The 18,424-nt window shown below is 51.5% G+C and overlaps 1 protein-coding gene across 1 annotated transcript in view; it reads right to left on the bottom strand.

Moving 5' to 3' along the window:
- Positions 1-10,378: 10,378 nt before the first annotated feature.
- Positions 10,379-18,424, bottom strand: part of LOC128278514 (MOXD1 homolog 2-like) — a 40,270-nt gene continuing 32,224 nt past the window's right edge. The window contains exons 8-9 of the mRNA XM_053017244.1: positions 16,107-16,275; positions 10,379-10,889 (exon numbers count right to left, since the gene is read on the bottom strand). Coding sequence (XP_052873204.1) covers positions 10,572-10,889; positions 16,107-16,275 — 487 coding nt within the window. The 3' untranslated portion in view covers positions 10,379-10,571. The remainder of the gene's footprint in view (positions 10,890-16,106; positions 16,276-18,424) is intronic.

The raw sequence follows: 18,424 nt of genomic DNA, 5'->3' as shown, positions 1-18,424 counted from the left end.
CTTGGAGTGTGTGCGCTGAGCACTTCCTTAAGACACCGCCACGAGGGTCTTAGCGTGCGGGGCTCGGGTTCGCAACCGAAAAGGCGGCCCGACGAAAACCGAAAACATGGTCTAAACGGGGCACGGCGACCCGGATTTCTTCGCACGTTGCGCCGCGGCGTTTGCGAAAAACTTTGGCCTCGAGCAAGCCTCGAGCCGTAGTAACGAGCAACGGGAAATTGAAAAATCTAATAAAAGATTGATGAACACGTTCGAATTTATGCACCCCTATTCTGGGGGAAGGACTTTGCCGATTTCTTGCCCTAATGCCCGTCCCGTCTTGAGCGTGAGCAACTGTTGTGTTTGATTCTCCTGTTTTTTACTCTCCTCGCACAATCGAAGTGCGATTCGCACGAAAAAAGAATGAAACGTGCCCTAGAGGGTCCCCCTGAAAGGTCTGTTCTCACTTATGAGGGGTGCCATAACGGGCAACGGTCGGGCCTGCATTCCTCAGGAGCCGAGCCTCGGGCCGGAGAGAACATTTTCTATTCGACAATCGCGGACGATGCGTGTGAAATTGCGGGAAACTAATTCGAAGGCTTGCACTTTCCTGACGTGGGCCGCAATTTTCATGCGATTTTTTTCCATTGTGCCACTAAAACGTGTGTGTGTGTGTGTGAGAGAGAGAGGAGGAAACCAATCGTATCAACAGAAAAATAGACCCTCCGGAGTGCGCCCTGGAGCGCCATTCGCCGGATCAAATTTTTCGAATTTTGGTGTCCCGAGCGGGAGAGCAAAAAATGGACCGTACGTGATTGGAAATCCGATGGCCTGTGGTATTTATCATGGCTCAATAAACGTTCAAACCGGCCCCGTGGCAGTGGTTTCTGAAGGTGGATTTTAGAGCCCACACTCTCCGGGTTCCGCCCTCCGGTAGGTATGAATTGATGGCTAAACTACTTAAGAATTACCTCCCGAAATGCATTTCCTGGCAGGGCCGGTGGCAGTGACGAATCGGTTTCGGGTGAGATTGAAACCAACGGGTGAACGTTTCTATTACACTCCCTCTCTCTCTCTCGAGCTTGGTAGCGCACCTTATTTTCGGATCCATACATCACCGGCGAGCCGGTACGAGGTGCCCTCGCAAGGGCCCCCGTTCCACACGTGAATGGTCAGAAAGGTGGTGAAATCATCATACATTTTACAGCTGTTAGACACGAATCGGTCACGAAAAATGAGGGAAATCCTTCATCGCAACGCCCACCCGGCAGTAAGCGAAGTACCGTTCCGTGTCCCGAGTGATAGTTTTGGGCTCACGGCGTGAGCTTCATCCTGCCGTGGCCACTGGCCAAGGAGCTGCAATGGAGTGAAATTTATCTTCCACCCAGACCCGGACGGAACGGGACGCATGCAACTTGACATTATTAATGACTATTTCTAATGAATTTTATTTCCCCCGTTGTTTTTACACGCTCGCAACGGGTTGTCTATCGGACCCGGAAAGAACCCGGGTGGACTCCGGCGTGGTTCGTTCGTGGCTGACTTTGTGATGATTGCGCCTGGGGTTCGCCACATACACACACACACACACACACACACAAACACCAACCGGTCGGAAATAACGAACCACCAGGTTGCTTGCTTATCTTGATGATGATTCCGGTACTTACTTTGGCCAGTGGTCTTCAAGTTTGCCGACATGGAACGTGAAACGGAACGTGCTTCGAAATACGCGCCGCTTCGAGGCGGGACAATTCGCAATACTAATGAGTTTTGTGTTCGACGGAACATCCGCCTCCGGGGCCTGTCGAGTCCTTTCCTGTGTCTAATTTTGTTACTGCCCGATGCGATGCGATATGGGACGGAAAAAAATGGAGTGGAAATTGTGGAAAGTCATTGCGTTTTCATTAAAACAAGTATAGGCGCCAAAAGCATCCAAATGAATTCTTGCCGGTCAACAAACAAGGCATGTAGATGAAAATTAGCAAGATGATCCGTCAAACTGTACCCCGCAGGTGGGGAATAATTTCGTTGGGCGATGTTACCTTTTAAGGAGTGGCGCATACTCGGTGTCGATGTATCTGAAAATGGGTATTCCTAATACATAGCTAAGACTCGAATCCTAAATAATAAAGAGCTATCCTTGAATTTGTAAAAAAGGGAAAGCAATAGTTGGTTCTGGTTTGAACAGTTTGGCTCCTCTTTCTTTGCAAACCGACTTAATCGCACCGGAACTCATGTAGCAGTGTCATGCACACCGGCCGGATGATTTCCCAAACACCCGGACTACATTTACGCTTGAATTTATGCAAAGTGGCCCGATGGATTCCCCGTGATCACTTCGCCGCCCCACTCGGTTCGGTTGAGACAGTCGCAGCCGATTGTCTCGGGGGCCGGCCGGCTGAATTATGATACTTCATAAACACCTAAATTGAACTGCATTAATGTAACGTCTCAATGTGGCCTGCCTCACATACCACCCCCCCGGCGGGCGCGCACTGCGTGACGCATACAAATTTCATAATTTCGTTAAACTGTATCGAAGTTGCGTTTGGCCCCGTGGCTGCAGGAAGTGCACTACCGACAGCCGGGAATGCAAAGGCCACCAAAGGGAAACGCCACGCAGCATGCAGAGTGCCAGTGAAATGGGTGTAATTTATCATTCTCCAGAAAGCTGCCAGGAATCTCATCGCGCGCACTGCTTGAGTTGAGTTCACTCCGCCGTCGAAATGGCCGCACTACGGCCTGGTGCACTCTACGACGCACGACAGCGAAAGGTATCGATCGAGCTCCTGGCGAACGCTGCATAGGGCATAGGGACGGCATAAACACGAGAGCCGCACCGATACATGTAGCCATTCGTCGATGTGTTTCGCTTTGCACAGATTGACACATCGTCGAGTGTGAGTGATAAAAGGGCTGACAGTTATTAATTTATATGGCCATGCTCGCGCCATTGCGAGTGTGATGTTAAAGCAAACTCCAGGTCCCGGTCCACGCGGACCGATTTAGTTAGATCTTTAAACCGCCTTTCATGAGCATCAATATGTACGATTTCGGCCGCATTTGGCCGTTGGCTACACTCGCCCATTATCGTGTCATAAAACTGATTTACAACATAATTTATTAACAGTTTTCATGTGCCATTTATTAGCGCCGAACCAGTGTTGTTTATCATTTTTTCCTGGTTTCTACCGGGCTGAATTTCTTAAAACGGGAACAGAGCACCACGCGTCTCCATCGCGGGCGCGGATGGAGCCGCCCGCCACCCATTTGCATAGCTTCAGGCGCAATCCTACGAACGTGGCGCTTTGGAACTGAACGACTGAAAAGAAACGGGGACACTCAACCGGCGACCTCTATCGTTGGGCCCCGGGCTACCCCGTTTCGTCTAATGACATTTGCATCGGCGAAAACACGTTCCCCGGCACCAGCCTAGGGCTTCCGGTTGGTGTGATAAACAGCGCCGTCGCAGATTATCGTCGCGGGGAAGATTTGAGCAGCGGCGCAAGAAGCAGAAAAAAGCGACGCTAAAACATTACACCACAAAACAACGATCACGTCACTCTCTCGCTCTCCCTGGCTTCCTTTCTGGCCACCGCCGGCGGGCTAATGTGACTTTTGAAGTGGCAGATGGTAATTAAGAAAAGTGATTTATAGTGGAAGTCGCACCGTTGCTACCGCAGCCACAGAGAGAGGTGACTCGTGTGTAACGCCTTTCCGTACATTTTAAGCTCACTCATCGCCACTTTAGCTGGAAAGCGAGTACTAAATTGAGTAGAAAAATTGGTAGAATTACTAATACCTGGCTGCGTTTGCCAAGGGTGCCAATTTGCTGGGTACTCCGGCTCCGGCAGGGACAATAGGCACCCTCGAGAGCGTGGGCTGAAGGCTGATTAGCAGAGGAATGTTGGCGGCACAAGTTTAATTGAAACGAAACACGTTGGGTGCCTCCGACGCGCTGGAATGTGGAGTATTTAGAGCGGGACTAGCACCCGGGCTTACTAGTAGTAGTAAGGACCGTGTGACGACATATTATTCAGCACGGCCGGGGCTGGCAAGATGGCGTCCAATAAACACCTTTAATTTACTGTTGACACCATCCGTGCTCAGCGAAGACAGCGGTGCCGCGCGCGGGCGGTATTATGTTCTTTGCCTTAATTTACATTCCGGTACGTGTGGTACGCGCCGGCCAAAGAACCGTGGTAAAACCACGCGGGTGCCTTTCGACCGAGGCCGATATGTGTCGGGGGTGATACCCGCACGAGTTCACGATCACGATTTTCCGACCACCATCGCCAAGAACCAGCCAGCCCACCAGCCAACGTCTGGCTCCATGCGCGATTCGTGAATTTTGAATCGTTTAATTAAAGTGGAAAAGTTTTATCATTAATATCAAATTTATGCTCCGTATTATGGTGGTGCCGGGGCGAACACGCCATGGCCGTGGTCGTCGGTATCGTCGTCGAAAAATCGAACGTCTCGGAACGATTGGAACATTTAAAGGGGCCCGGGCACCCAGGGCAAGGGTTACGCGCACAGGTGAAAATGCGATCCGACAAAGGGGCGAACGTTTGTGATCTCTGGCAGCCCCGTCCGATGCGAAAACCCCCGGTCCTGATAATGGAGCGGAATTCATTCTACGGAATGGGATTATCTCCGAATGGGTCGGGGACGATTAAATGGATTGCAATTAAATTAATATAGTATTATTAATCAAAGCATCGCCAGTCGATGTGTTGGGTATAAATGTGAGTGTCGATTGTGGGGCAGAAACAATGCGCCATTAAAACCCGGCACCGAACCGAAACTGTTGGAGATTGGTTTGGTTGAGTTTGCCGTGAGCATTTGAATTGGACCGACTTCAAAGAAGTCTTACAGAGCGGGCGCCGTGAAAAAAATCCAACCGCCACCAAACTGTGATCCTTTTTAATCCTGCCTGTCTACGGCAAACGGCAGAAACAGAGAATATTTTACGTTCATGCGTTCAACTTAAAGAGCAAATTCTTCTTCAAGAGGGGTGCCACAAGTAACAGCCGAGCGCCAGTTGGCAAAATTATCGGAAATGTTCCTTAATGCATTTGTCGGATTTTCCTAATGGGTTCACCCTACGCGAACGGAAGGTTTCGAGTTCCCCCAGGTTCGCACTCGCAGAACGGGGAACTTCACAGCAAAAGACACGATTCAGCGGATTCTTGAAAGTAGAGCAACCTTCTACTGCTGCGAAGGGGAACCATCCGGATGCGCCCGAGTTGTTCCACTACATAATCTTGGAAAGCCGATTCCGAGAAGCCCGCTGCAGGCACATATGTCCCGATGGCATTATTTGTACCACCCCACCGGGGGCCGGGGCTGTGGCTTCTTCGGGGTCGTGGTCTCCGAGGTGATGGCCGAACACTTGCGATAATTTTATTACTTCTTTTCCCCGGCCGGGGGCTGGCCCGGGCCGGGCCGAGCCTTGCTTGCTGGATGGTATTGACACATAAACAGTGCATATTCATGCGGAGCATAAATGGGCCCAAGAACCCTTGTGCGCTATTTGATCTTCGGGGAGAGTGATAAACGATATCACAGGACTTTGGACGGGAAGCAGAGACCATGGCTGCTTCCGGGTCGTTGTTAATCTTTCATTGGGCATTGCTAAATTTGTCACTCACTTCTGCGGTCGCGCTGCATCCGCCCCGCGTTGTTCGGTGTGCCCGCCCTTATCGCCTGGCTGGCCCACTAATTCCTGCCGGCTGAACCGATCCCTACTTCAAACACTTCTAATTACTCTACCGGCCCCCGCACGGTCTTTGATTCCGGTTTTATAGCCGACCCGAGCCGGCATTCGGTGGCAGTCCGCAGGGCTTGTGGTTTTTAATTTAGAAAATTGGCTTCGAAAATCGATAGAACTTTATTGCGGGTCGGGCCCGGGCCCGGCCCGAGCACAATAAACATAAGATTTTATGGTCGTCTGAGGTTTCTGGGGCTCCGAGTGACCCCGACATCGGAGTTCATTAGTGTGAGATGTTTGGTGATTATTGCTCGCCGTCGCGCGATTAGCACTGGCGCACTGACAGAATCGAACCGGAGCCGGGATTCACCGAACGTGCACCTGCATTTCACTTTGTACAGCAAAACAGCGGAACAAAAAAAAACTGGCACAATAACGTCACCAATCGGTGATGAATGTAATTAAGAGATTAATTCCGTGCGAATGCGAATTTCCCATGGTTATGCGCGTTTAAAATTTTATTCGCCGCATTAGATGATTTATTCATAAAATTGCCGCGTTTCGAAGCCACGTGGAGCCGCGCTTTTGTCAGCCTCTCTGTGGGGCACTGTGACATGACGTTTGGGGAATGGAACAAAAACTTCCACACAACACGGGCCCGTGGCCCGATGGTGGTCATTAAAATAATTTGATTGATTTTTTTGTTGGTCCCTTTCTAGCAACATTCGTGTGGCATCCGTATTTATTTAATGCCGTGGATTACGTTTTACATTTCGCGCGGTACTAATTATTTGTTTGACGACCTCCCGCGTATTGGATGTGTTTTAATTTATTGTTGCACTTCCGGCCGGACGTTCCGGTTGGCCGCAGATGGGCCCGCCACTGCTGATCAGCTGGTGATCGATCAGCGTGCGGGGTTTGCTTCCGGTTTCCGGTGGTGCTGCGTAAAATGATTGTGTTGTGTCCGGGCTTTTCCGGTTTTTTTTTTCAACCTGACGATGAGTTGCCCCACTCATAACTAGGCCTATTTTAATTTGTTTTTTTTTTATGCTGCACCCCCCGAACGTACCGCAGTTTGTGTGGCGTAAAGCGTAAATAATGGCCGCGCTGATGTGTTGAACGACTAGAACGCGCGCGGGGAAAAAAGCGGGACAGCAGCCAGTGCCTTATTGAATTTTGCAAATTTATGTGGTCTCACGCGGGCGATGATAAACATTCGGTCCCTGTTCGGGGAGGTACGAAAAATGATAGCTAATTTTATGGGCAAACACAGTGGGCCCGATTGACCGGAATGTGTTTTCTTTTTTGTGCTATCGATTTTTAATTACTAACTAATTTCATTTACCAACGGATGGTTGCCGGTTGCGGTTCTTTTTAATGGTAACCAAGAAAATGTTAGATTGATTGGGGACTGGGGCCTCTGCCCCTGATGCTCTGCCTGTGTTTGGCTAATCAATTTGAGCCATAAAACCACTGCCGTTATCTATGCTAATGCGCACAATTATGCTTACCATTCTGTGGCTAGTGAATTACTGCCGGACAGATACCGGCCCGGGAGTGCCATAATGGGAGTTATTTGATTGATCATTCATGCATGGTTTTGAAAAAAAAAAACGAGGTCATGGATGGAGACAATCCTAGTTGGCGTTGATCAAGCCATGCCCTTAGTATATTTTTCTTTAAAAATTCTCAACAAACCGCAGAGAAAGTTCAATTAACGAAGTATGATTGCCGCATGAGCTTCGTAGCAAACCGAAGACCAGTTCTCAGTTTTCTATTATCATGTTGAGATTGAGTTGTAATACGCTCTCGCACGTCATACAGCTTCATCATCATATCGGTGCGTATCAATCAAGTGGCGTTCGAACCTTCCTTCCCAGAAAATAGCCCTCTGGCAGCCGATCCGACCGGGCATAATTATGATTTATTTACGTTCCTGCCGTACACTGCGTGTTTACCGATGGCTTAGGATGCAACCGGGTCCCCTAGCAGTAATAATAATAATACTCGCTCTGGAAACGTTGTCTCCGAGCTCTTGAGCTTGATGATGCCAATGATGCCCATGATTGATTGATATCCTAACAACCCACAATAAAGCCACGGAGCCTCGCCGCGTATCACTTCATTTTCGAGCACCGTCGGCCGGAAGACTCGGCTTTCATTCATCAAACGAGGGATTTTTCACATTGACACTGGCTGATTTCAAATGGAGCCGCGTTACGGTGCGTATCGAGAGACCGGCCCCGAGAGAGAATCAAACGAATCCTGGCGGCGATTCGCTTGTCCATGGCAAGGCGTAGGTTTATCAGCTTCCCACCTAAACATAAACCTTCTGTACAAAAATTTCCCTTTCACAGCCAGCAGGTTCAGGCTTCAGGACTTCACGGTTGCACCGCGCCAAATTGCCAACCATCACCGCACCGCATAGTAGCGTCGCGATGGTTTTATTGGCCGCACTTATGGTCCGTATGAAAAATATGTCTCCATTCTCGTTAAGACGCCCATTGTTTCCTTCGCCGGCTTCGCACAGAGTCACAGGGAGTGTTGGGCACCGTTTTTTGTCGAGTCAATAAAACATAAAATGAATCATACCGCTGAGCGTGGGCACCATAAGAAGAAGCGAACCGAGCGTGAGCTTCCATAAAACGATTAAGGCCGACACGTGCTAGGATTTGCGCGGTCGGCACCAGTCGTCCAACCGTTGTCCACCGACAGAAAGCGGCTTCCGGTGGCTTCCGGTGGTGGCTACAATGGCTAACAAGGTCTTAACGCGGCGGACACGTGCGGGACCACCACGTCCACGTGCTCGTCAGCGAAGTCAAAATTCGGTGCCGGCCATTCGCCGACACGCGATATTCAATAAGAAATCGAAGAAGTACCGCGGATCGCGGTGCAAAACTTCCACCCCAAACTGGGGAAAACTGTCACGACCCATCACCGGGGCCGGGTTCGAATGAAGAGGGTGCCGAGAGCCAAATTACTTTCCGTGTGTGCTCGGAAGATTGCGCCAAATTAGTGCGGACGGGACAGGAAAATGAACCGGAAAACAACGTTTCAACGCAAAAGCCCAAACCAAACCAAAAGCCAGGTAAACCAACGCCGCCAACGGTGTAATGCGTGTTTCAGGGGCCTCACGACAGGAACCGTGTGTGTGTATTTTCTTCAAATTGACCTTTTCCATGTCGCGTGAAGTACGCCGACACGACACGGTTCGAACAGGGACACCAGCAGACTGGACCGTTCCCTCGAGCCGGTCCCGAGACTAACCAATTTAGTGGTCGTCAGACGTCTAGACGCGTTCCAGGTATCATTAGGGACTCGCACGCTGATGATGCATGTTGGGCTCACGTGCACCGGACTGCAGCCAGGCAGACGGCTAGTCGCAGTCTCAGTCCCCCCACGAGCCGATCGAGGGGCTGTAACGATGCTATCAATTAAATATATGGCAGTATCTTACGATTGGGAAGTTCGGGAAGCCATCCGGCGTACGGTGCCACCGATGATGACGCCGGCACGTCGCGCCTCACGCCGCCCCTGCATCTGAGTTAACTGTTCTCCGATGAATTGCGTTTTCGAGGATGATGACCCGGGACTCTCGAGTGGTCTTCGTTCGATTACTCCGGCGCGCCAGTCGCGCCAGCGACAGTGACGCCCTTCCGGAAGGACCTCCACGTGCATAATTTACCGTGCTCCGAGCGCCGGAGCCGGAGCCCGGTTCCCGAGGGACTCTGTGGCCAACACCAGCTAGCGGGCTAGTGAAGATTAATTATCAGTTTGTGGCCACCACCGCAATCCCGGGGCGCGCACACGCACACCGAGACTGATTCCGGTCCGTTTGAAGGCGGACCACGAACCAGGTTTTTGACGACACGACCGGGACCAGGACCACTGGCTGCGGCTGCGAATCGATAACGGGACCGCCGCCGCCCGTACACATTGATGAAAATTATGGCCGCACGTCAGACGCAAAAGGCCCCCCCGCACCGTGCGTGCTAATGACACGGCACGCAGATTGTTGGTGAAACAACGACAAGGACTCTCGGGGCCGATATTCGGATTCGTCAGACGGAAACAACGACTTTGTATCGACTCGGTTTTTATTCGTAATCGGCTTGCCTTATCATTTACAATCTGTCCTGTGTGTGGTTAGGGTGTGTGTGTGCGTGTTTTTTTCGGGTTTCGGGATTCGGGCCGCCATTACACCGCTTCTTTTTGGTAAACATCCATTTTGCTTTAGCTACACGAGCGAAACGATAAATATTATAAAAAAGGAAACAATATGGTTGCGGAGCGACAATGGGGAATGGATGGAGAATGGTTTCGCAGAAAATTAAACACTACTCAACACGCGGTCTCTCAACCCGTTACCCGGCGCGGTGCCGGGGATGCGGGCATGGCGGGTGTTTCGCCCCGTTTTAGCATTCTCTGGTACGTTAGTGGTTTTGTTAGTTTATTTGGTTTAATTTTTACATTAAATGAGATTATATACACGTGTTCACAATGGTTCGCTTTGGTTTTTACAAACTCTGCGCTCACATTCCCGACCCCGTCCCGATTCCGATCGCTTCGTGCTCCTGGGACCGCAATGGGGGGACCGCACCAAAAACCTTTCGCTCACAATGACATCCGACACTGGTATGTACACAGTTCGATCGCTGCTGATTTCCTTCGCGAGCGCGCGCGCGCTCTGTAATGAGTTTCCGGTTCCGGACTCGGTTCGGGTACGGGAGCAGCTTTTATTGCACCGTGTGATGAGAGTGCAGAGAGAAAGGGGCAGAGTGCCGTGTCTGTGCCGGTGTGTCACTTATTGCTTTCTTAATACGTTGTGGCACATCCCGGGTGCCGACTCTGTATATTACACGGACGTCGGGCAGGCTTACTGCCATCCCCAGCTACCACCACCGAGCACCAGGGCGGTCACCGAGAGCAGCACGGTCGAGTGGAGGACGGTGGCAGCCGAGCTGCGCCCCACCTGCCGATGGTTGGTCGTGGGCGGTGTCTGCTGGCCGCTGCGCGACATCTTCGCCTTCAGGTCCACGTCGATCATGTTGGTCGACTCGTGATCGTCCATCGCCGGCATGTCGATCATGTTCGGGCCCGCGTCAGTGACCAGGTTGGTGTGCACGTTCCGGCACTTGTCCAGCGGTTTCCAGGCGCGCGTTATGTTGCTCCCGAATGCTTCCGCTTCGATGCCCTAAGGGGGAGCAAAAGAAACACATTATGGACCTGAGCTGAATGGTGGTGAATGTTTTTCTACGAATTGAAAATTTCGTCACGTTCCTCGGAGGGGGATGGGGGGGGTGGGGGAGCGGTAAACCCACTTTACTGTTTAAATGTTCCGGTGCCCGGTGTGCCGGTGATGGAAAACTGATACCACCACTCATATCTACGCGGAAAGGCGAGCCAAGAGTGGCCGACCGGCGTGACCGTGGCGTGAAAGCCGAGTGAAAATGGTGCTCCACGGGCACCGTTCACACGGACCCCGGACGATGGCGACGGCGGACTATCAGATAAAACACGGAACGTTCTGGTCATTTGTTCCAATTCGTTACCCCGGGCCGCGTTTCGGGCGGCCTGTGTGGCCGACGGACGACGGGGAGCCGGCCTGGAAAAAACCTCCCAAAAGTTGCATCGTGCACTTTTCGTTTGTGGTTTTCGTCCCCGTTTGGGTTGCGTGAGAGTTGGCGCGCTCCCGGCGGTCTTTCTTTTTGCCAGCAAAAGTTCGTCATTTTCCCGATTCCGGGGAGGTTTTTCTTTTTTTTGGCCACGGGGCAAAGTTAGTTTGTATCCTTCACCAAACCGGTTCCTTGCGGCGTCAAATCGTGCTGTAAACCGATATCCATCAAATAATGGGTCGGTCGGAGTGGAGTTGCCCCACACATTCGATACATTCAGCGAAGAAGCCGGTTCGCTGGCAACCGTAACCGCATACCAATTGGTCTTGGCACGGCCTTCGGCGCTGCAACGCAAAGTCAGCCCCCGACGATATCGCATCTGTCCGACGGAGATGGACCAAAGTTCGTCCTTCACACACAGCACACGTAAGTGGCGTTCGTGTTCCGATTCGAGTAACAGTAAAAAAGAAAATGACCAAAACCCACTTTTGTGGAGTGGAAAATGATTTTCCGTAGCGCTCGCCGGTGGCTAGTTGGCTCCATCTGACCGCTACGCAGGTGGCCAAAGTCAACTGAACGAACCTCACAGCTCACACAGGGTCCAATTTATCCGCCTCATGCGGACCAAACCACGGACTTCAAAGTGCATCCCACGCGGGATGCAGCCGTCGGCAGCCGGCCACCAGCTTGTCGACAGCTTATGGCAATGACAAAATCATTACAAATAAAGCAACTGTTGAAAATGTTGAAAACTTCTTAACGAGCAGCGGCCATCCCATCCGATGCGGATGCGTCCACGCTGGACCTGTAACAGATTCCACCGAAGCGCAGGCACTAATAAATAAATAAAAAAGCCAAGCCAAAGAGAGAGAGAGGAAAAAAGGCCCTTACTGGCCGAATGCAGCCCAACAAACGAACACCCAACAACTTTTGCGCCTCAATTATTCTGTTTGATGCACGGTCGGCCCCTGGCCGGGTCGGATAAGTAAAAAAATTAAAAATTTAATATTCATAAAGCGAACTGACGGTCCGGGGACCCGAAGGACCTAAGTGCCGGTGGGAGTCTTGGCGAGGGTGCGATAAGATTTTCTCGTTTCCGAGTTTCTCGGTTTTTGCCCGGCGTTCCGGATGCAATTCCGGTGTTGTAAGATGGAACAGTGGTGGGCCACACCGGTATAAATGCCGCGACCATCATCATGTCGTCGTAAAGCAATCACGTGCAGCTTCTTGTAATCATTACCGTCAATGGTTTTATTATGTTTGCATCGCCGTTTTACTCCCTCGGCCGGCGAGGGCTCGGTTCGTTTATTTTAGTGCGGCATCGGGGCTCAGCTGTGCCGGACGCAAGGTGTTGAAAGATGGCCGCGTTCACTGGCAGCATTTTTCGCTTACCATCTCCGCGGCTTAGTTCTGGTACAAGTAGGTTTGTATGGCCATCTCTCGCCCTCTCCTTCAGGACCGAAACGACAGTACATTAGAGGAGGAACTCACTACTCTGCATCGGCACTGCGATGCACGTGAAAAGGGAGGCGACTCAAAAAAATGTCCCGACCATCAGCGACCGTCGGCGTCTCGTCTAGGATTGTAAAGAAAACCACCTCCAGCCGCCCCGGGCCGACAGCTCAAGAGCCGTGCCCGTGGCCACCCTCTTCTCGGTGTTCCTTCCCTTGAAGGGCCCGGCCCGACAACAAAAGAGGTACGCGAGCCGCGCGAGTGCTTTTGAAACAAACATCAAAGGGATGCCGACGCCGACATTACACGACATATCGAGCATAGAATAGCGCCCCGAGGAGGACCCCGGGACGGACCGGGAGTGAATGGGGCTCGCCACTACTGCAGGCTCCGATGAAGCGAGAGTCGAGAGTGCAACCGGAAAGTGTAGGCCGGGACAGTCTAGGCTCCAGTCTCTCTTCGAGGCTTTTACAACCATCTTCAGTTCCGTTACGCTCGAGTCCTTCGCTTGTAGCAATCTAACTGGGTAATCTATGGGAACTACTACTCCGAGGGATCTACTCATTTGCACTCTCCGCCTCGACTCTCCTACTTGTGACTGGGACGGTGAGCGCCGGGTCTACAGGATCTGTCTTTTGTATAACGAGACTTTATTTTTGCGACTTAATATCAAGTGCAGACGTATCTATTAGATGGTAACATAGTTTGAATGGTACGTTCTTCCTTTTTTAAACGCATCCAATTTCATGACAATCTGGTGGCGAATTGGAAAGTTATGAAAGGTACGGTTTCTGTGACAGTTGATTTATGGCGTGGGTTAAAAAAAGTGAAAAATGTACCAAGAACCAATACTAAATTTTGTTTCAAAGGCAAAAACAACCAAACAAACAAAAACAAAACAAAAGAACAGAATAAAGACAATGCTGATCACTTTTTACGATTCGAAGGGCTTAATCTGCAAGAATTCGAAAAGTTTTGAAGATGGGCTGGTCAACGAAGAATACTATTTAGAGATACTGAAACGATTATGGTTAAGAATTTTACGAGTAAGACTTGGATGCTCTGTAGATATGCTGTGTTTGTTGCACGTCCTCACAAGTTCTTGAACAAAAACTCAATGATTCACCCTCTCATTCACTAAACTTAAATTGGCAATGAAAAGATCATTTTCTGACGACTTTTATGATAACTTTTTAATCTGCCATCGGATCGGCCTACAAATTGGATGCGTTTGAAAGAGGAAGACCGTACCTTTCAAACTACTATGTTACTAACTGGCTGGGATATGGCTGCATTTTATATTAGAAAAAATAAATATCGTTGTTTAAAAGACATTCGGTGTAGCCTCTGCAGAAAAACAGCATTTAATGGCCGATTTTTCAAAGCTATGTGACTTTTGGATGGCCAGAAGACTGGCATCAACAATCGAAAATGGCCTCAAACCGAGTGTTCCAGTATTAGCATGTAACGTAAATACATATGCCCGGCGAGTGCGTTTGGCAGAACGTGCCAAAGACACGCTCCGAGACTGTTGGCGCTCGGTGCTGGGTGGCGCTTAAAACAAAGGACTCAAACGGCACTTCAATCCGCTGCCGCGAACGCCGAAGCAGAAACGCCGAGTAGCTGGGCCCCACAAAAGGGGCAATTTTTTCGCCAGTTCCACCAGCCGAAAAAACCCTTTGATGTTTGCCAGTCGGCGGCCATCTTGAAGGTGGAAAAAGATATCCTTTTTGAGAGCGAGTGGGAAAGAACCACCAGACACCGGGCTAGAAGCCGGGCGCTCTTTTCGACAAAAGGAATGCAGCACAGTCACGGCAGTTACACGGGAAACTCCGGCGCCGGTGGGTCAGGTGCAACATAACGCATAACTGTATCGCATCGTTGGTTATTTGGTCACCAAAAACGGGTGGCGGTGGGTGGTTGCAACATCGCCCCGGGGATAATTCTACAGCTTTGATGTCATTGTATTCTGTATTGGCATTCTTGTTCCGTGTTTTTGTGTGTTCTTGGTGGCGCTGGCTTTTACGCCCCTCTCTCTCTCTCTCGCTCTGTTCGCGGACGTTTGGCTCTCATTAGCGCTTAACATACAATCTGAAGTACGCGCGACACGCGAGTGCATTCATGTTTGCGTACACACGCAAAGCGATGCTGCAGTTTCCGCGCATTCCACGCATCCACCGATCCACCGAAGCCAATCTCGGGAAGGAGTTCCGTCTTTGATGTTCGGCGTTCTTTCAAGAACTTTTTCTTCTTCTCCTTCGGGTGGCCCTGGTGACTACCTCTGCCAACCGACGCGATCGTCGCGCGCTACGAACCGCGACCTCGATTGCTACTTTAGAGGTGACACTTTTCACGCGTGAAATTCGCACCCCAGCGAGAAGTGGCCGGAAAGGACGGTTGGATGGTCGCAACTTTATGCAACCAAAAAGAGGTCCTTCACAAAAAAGAGGCAGCATTAGCGCAACGGGGTAATAGAATTGGCAGCACCGACAGCAAACTGTCTCCACGAATCAGGCGCCGTTCGCTTAAGCCGTTTATTTCACTCTAAATCCTCTACTCTAGGCCTTCGGGCCATCATCAATGCCCCTAGTACAGTGGCCGCCCCCCCCCAGAGACTCGTAAGGATTTGCCTTCAATTTCACCGCTTTCTTTTTGGTGGCATTCCGAACCAAAAAGTCCTCCGTCGCGCAGTCTGAAGTTGTTGGCTGGAGAGACACCGGAAACCAACGAAAAGAAAAAAGGGCCCAGCGCCCTGGTAAAGGGCTCGCCGGAAATCCTACACACACACGTGTTGATAACCCCCTTTCCGCCTGATAGGCCGCCTGCCATCCGAAGCCGTGGCACACGGCCCTAGCTAATCCGAGGAAGGAACCGAGAAGCCCCGAAACCCGAAACATCGCAGCAATGCTGCGCCTGGGAATTGTACGTTATCATTATCATTTCGGCTCCGGAAGGATTATTTAAAAGTTTTATTTCCCCGCCAGGCGCATTACCCATTGAGAGCCAATAGTTTTACAACGCCACGTAACCCTGGTCCCCTGGAGATGTCGGACGAGAGATGTAAGAAACCCCTTCGAAAGCCTGTCATGTGCAGTCCTGGCTAGCAGCACACGTAGCGTCCTGAATCAGTGGTCTCAGTTGGTCAGTTTGTTTTGCGGAGCGGGAAACGAGCGGGAAAACAGGGCTGCGTCGAGTGCGGAATGTGTCTCCGGTCCGGTCCGGCCGAAAATTCCTATTCGGCATCCCGAGACCGGGACCTTTTTAACACATTCCACCCCAACACACGCACGTGTTGGGCTGCAAAGGGGTCGGCAAGGTACGAAATGTTTGCGGGTTAGCCTCACCGGTAGCATCGTGTTGGTCGGTGTCCAGCAGAGTGGCTTAAACGAGCCCCGTCGGGTGGCGTCCTGGAAGCTTTCGAACTGATTCTCCCAATCGTACGACGTCAGGCGCCGTTCGAGCGTCATGCCGGCCAGCTCCGACGGTGATGCTATCACGACCGGGTTGGTGCCGCTGCAAAGAAAGAGGTGAGAAAAGGAGAAACAAAACAAAATGTAAATAGTACATAAGCATTGCCAGGACATTGTGTACGCCACAGTTTCGCGACGGGGCGGGTGGTGGTCAAAATGTGGGCCCCAGGCTCGGGATGTGCCTCGTTGACCGTCGTCAATTACGCCGACCGTGGCGCGGTGGTGGTCAGCGTCAGCGCAGTTTGTGGTGGGATCGGTCTGCCAGAGAGTGACCCTTTCCGAGGCGCTAATGGACCACCGATGGTCGACGGTGGCTTTCGATTTGGGGCTGGTTAATGTGAAAAACGCCCAAAAGCCCATTCCGGGAGGCCGGTGGTTTTGGGTGTCACTGAGCGTTGGATCGGTTGCGACATGTTGGTTAATATTTTTGAATGTTGCGGTTGGATGTCCTGAGGCCAAGAAAAATAGTCCCCTTCGTAGCTTGACGTAGGAGTCGTTTTATATGACCGTTCAACCGTTACAGTGGTGGTTTTGACAGTCACTCATGCAAAACCACGAGGCAGTCGAGAGTTGGAGAATAGAGATCCCTTCATTTACTCAATAAAATACAAGGTTACAACAACTCAGCTACGAGTTTCCACTAACTAGCGCCCAGGTCCCAACAGGACCTCTTGAAGTGCGATCATGAAACGCTCTCACAATACCTAGGCCATACTTCAACGTCAATCAGCGCTTCAAATTGAGAGTCGCAAACAAATGAACCCGCGCCGCGCACCAAGTGGCATTCCGAGAGTTTGTCCTTTTCGTGCCCGGCCCGGATTGGCAATTATTAGCCGAACGGAGGCACCGGTTCCGTGCCGAGATGGACCGGGACCGGGCCAAGAGATTAATGGCCAAAACGTCACCACCGACGCGCCCGCATATGAGCGCGCTTTTCACCGGAAATAAACAACCTTCGCGAGCGTGAATCCGAATCCTTCCGACCGGCGTCGGAAATCCACTTCCTTCGACATTTCGGCTTCGCCTTGCAGATCCCGGGGCTTCCCCGGGAGTTCTTTTCGCGGGCGGTGGGGACGGAGAAGAAAAATGATTCCACGGCGGGTGGGCGACGCGGCCGACGCGCCGTTGCTTAATTTATTTCGCGCCGTAAACGATTCTCGAGAATTATGTTTTCCAGCAATAAATTTAAGTGGTTAATGGTTTTGAACCTTTTTCGGGGGGCCCGGGCAGACCGACCGGACCGGAAGTCGGCCCTACCGGATCGGTGGGGTAAAGTGAAAACGAGAGCTGCCTCGAGGTCTGGCGCTGACCGTTCATCTCATCGCCAGCGCTACGCTACTCCTTCGTCGCTATTTTAAAGGGCCACCGTCCCGCAGGCAGGACTCACCGGGACTAATAGGGGAACCGGGTTTCGGGGCCACCTTTTTTTGTGGCGGTGTAACATTCCGACCATCTTGCGCCACCTTGCACCGCACCGCAGCTGCTCGCTGGCCGGGGTATGTCGACGGATTGTTGTTGTTCGGCGTGCCACACTTTCCACAAATGGCGATGGCAAAATATATATATTATTATATATATTATTTCGAAAGTAATTTATTACATTCGGGACGGGGCCGGGGCCACCCGAAGATCAAACACGGAGCGGGGCGGGAGCTGGCGTCGGGGGCGCACGTTGCAAATAGAGTTTTCCATTTCGAAGAAACCCCAATTCTTCACCAGCCGCCGCCGCTGTCGCGGGCCGGGAGCAAGGGAGCCAAATTCCACCGCCCTCGCCGCTGAGTGCAGTGCGCGGATTAGCGCGGATCGAAAGTTACGCACCGGGCGCTCCGCTCCGTGGGACGGAGCAGAAAAAGTAATTCATTACCCACTTTGGCGCACTTTTCGAAATGAGATTTACGCGGCTGCTGCTCCTGGCGCGGCCCTTTTTTCATCGGCTTCTTCTTTTTCTACGCCTTCACTTTCACTGGAGGAGCCAGGGTGCCAGCCACCGCAACCCGTGCCCGTGGAGTGATTTCTGAGCGCCCTGGATCGGTGTGCGGGCGAGGATGAGGGAAAACTCGTCCTCGCCCTCGCCCCGAAAGGTGAATGAAACTCACTCATTAACTCATCGCGAAACTTTGTCCGGGCCTGGGCGTCTCCTGGCATGCTCCTGGGAAGGTGAGCTCGACCTGTAAGCCACGGCAAAGAGTTAT

The sequence above is a fragment of the Anopheles cruzii genome, chromosome 2 (genome assembly GCF_943734635.1).
Source record: "Anopheles cruzii chromosome 2, idAnoCruzAS_RS32_06, whole genome shotgun sequence".
In the NCBI taxonomy this organism is placed as follows: Eukaryota; Metazoa; Arthropoda; class Insecta; order Diptera; family Culicidae; genus Anopheles; species Anopheles cruzii.
This window is presented reverse-complemented; position numbering and strand designations above follow the sequence as displayed.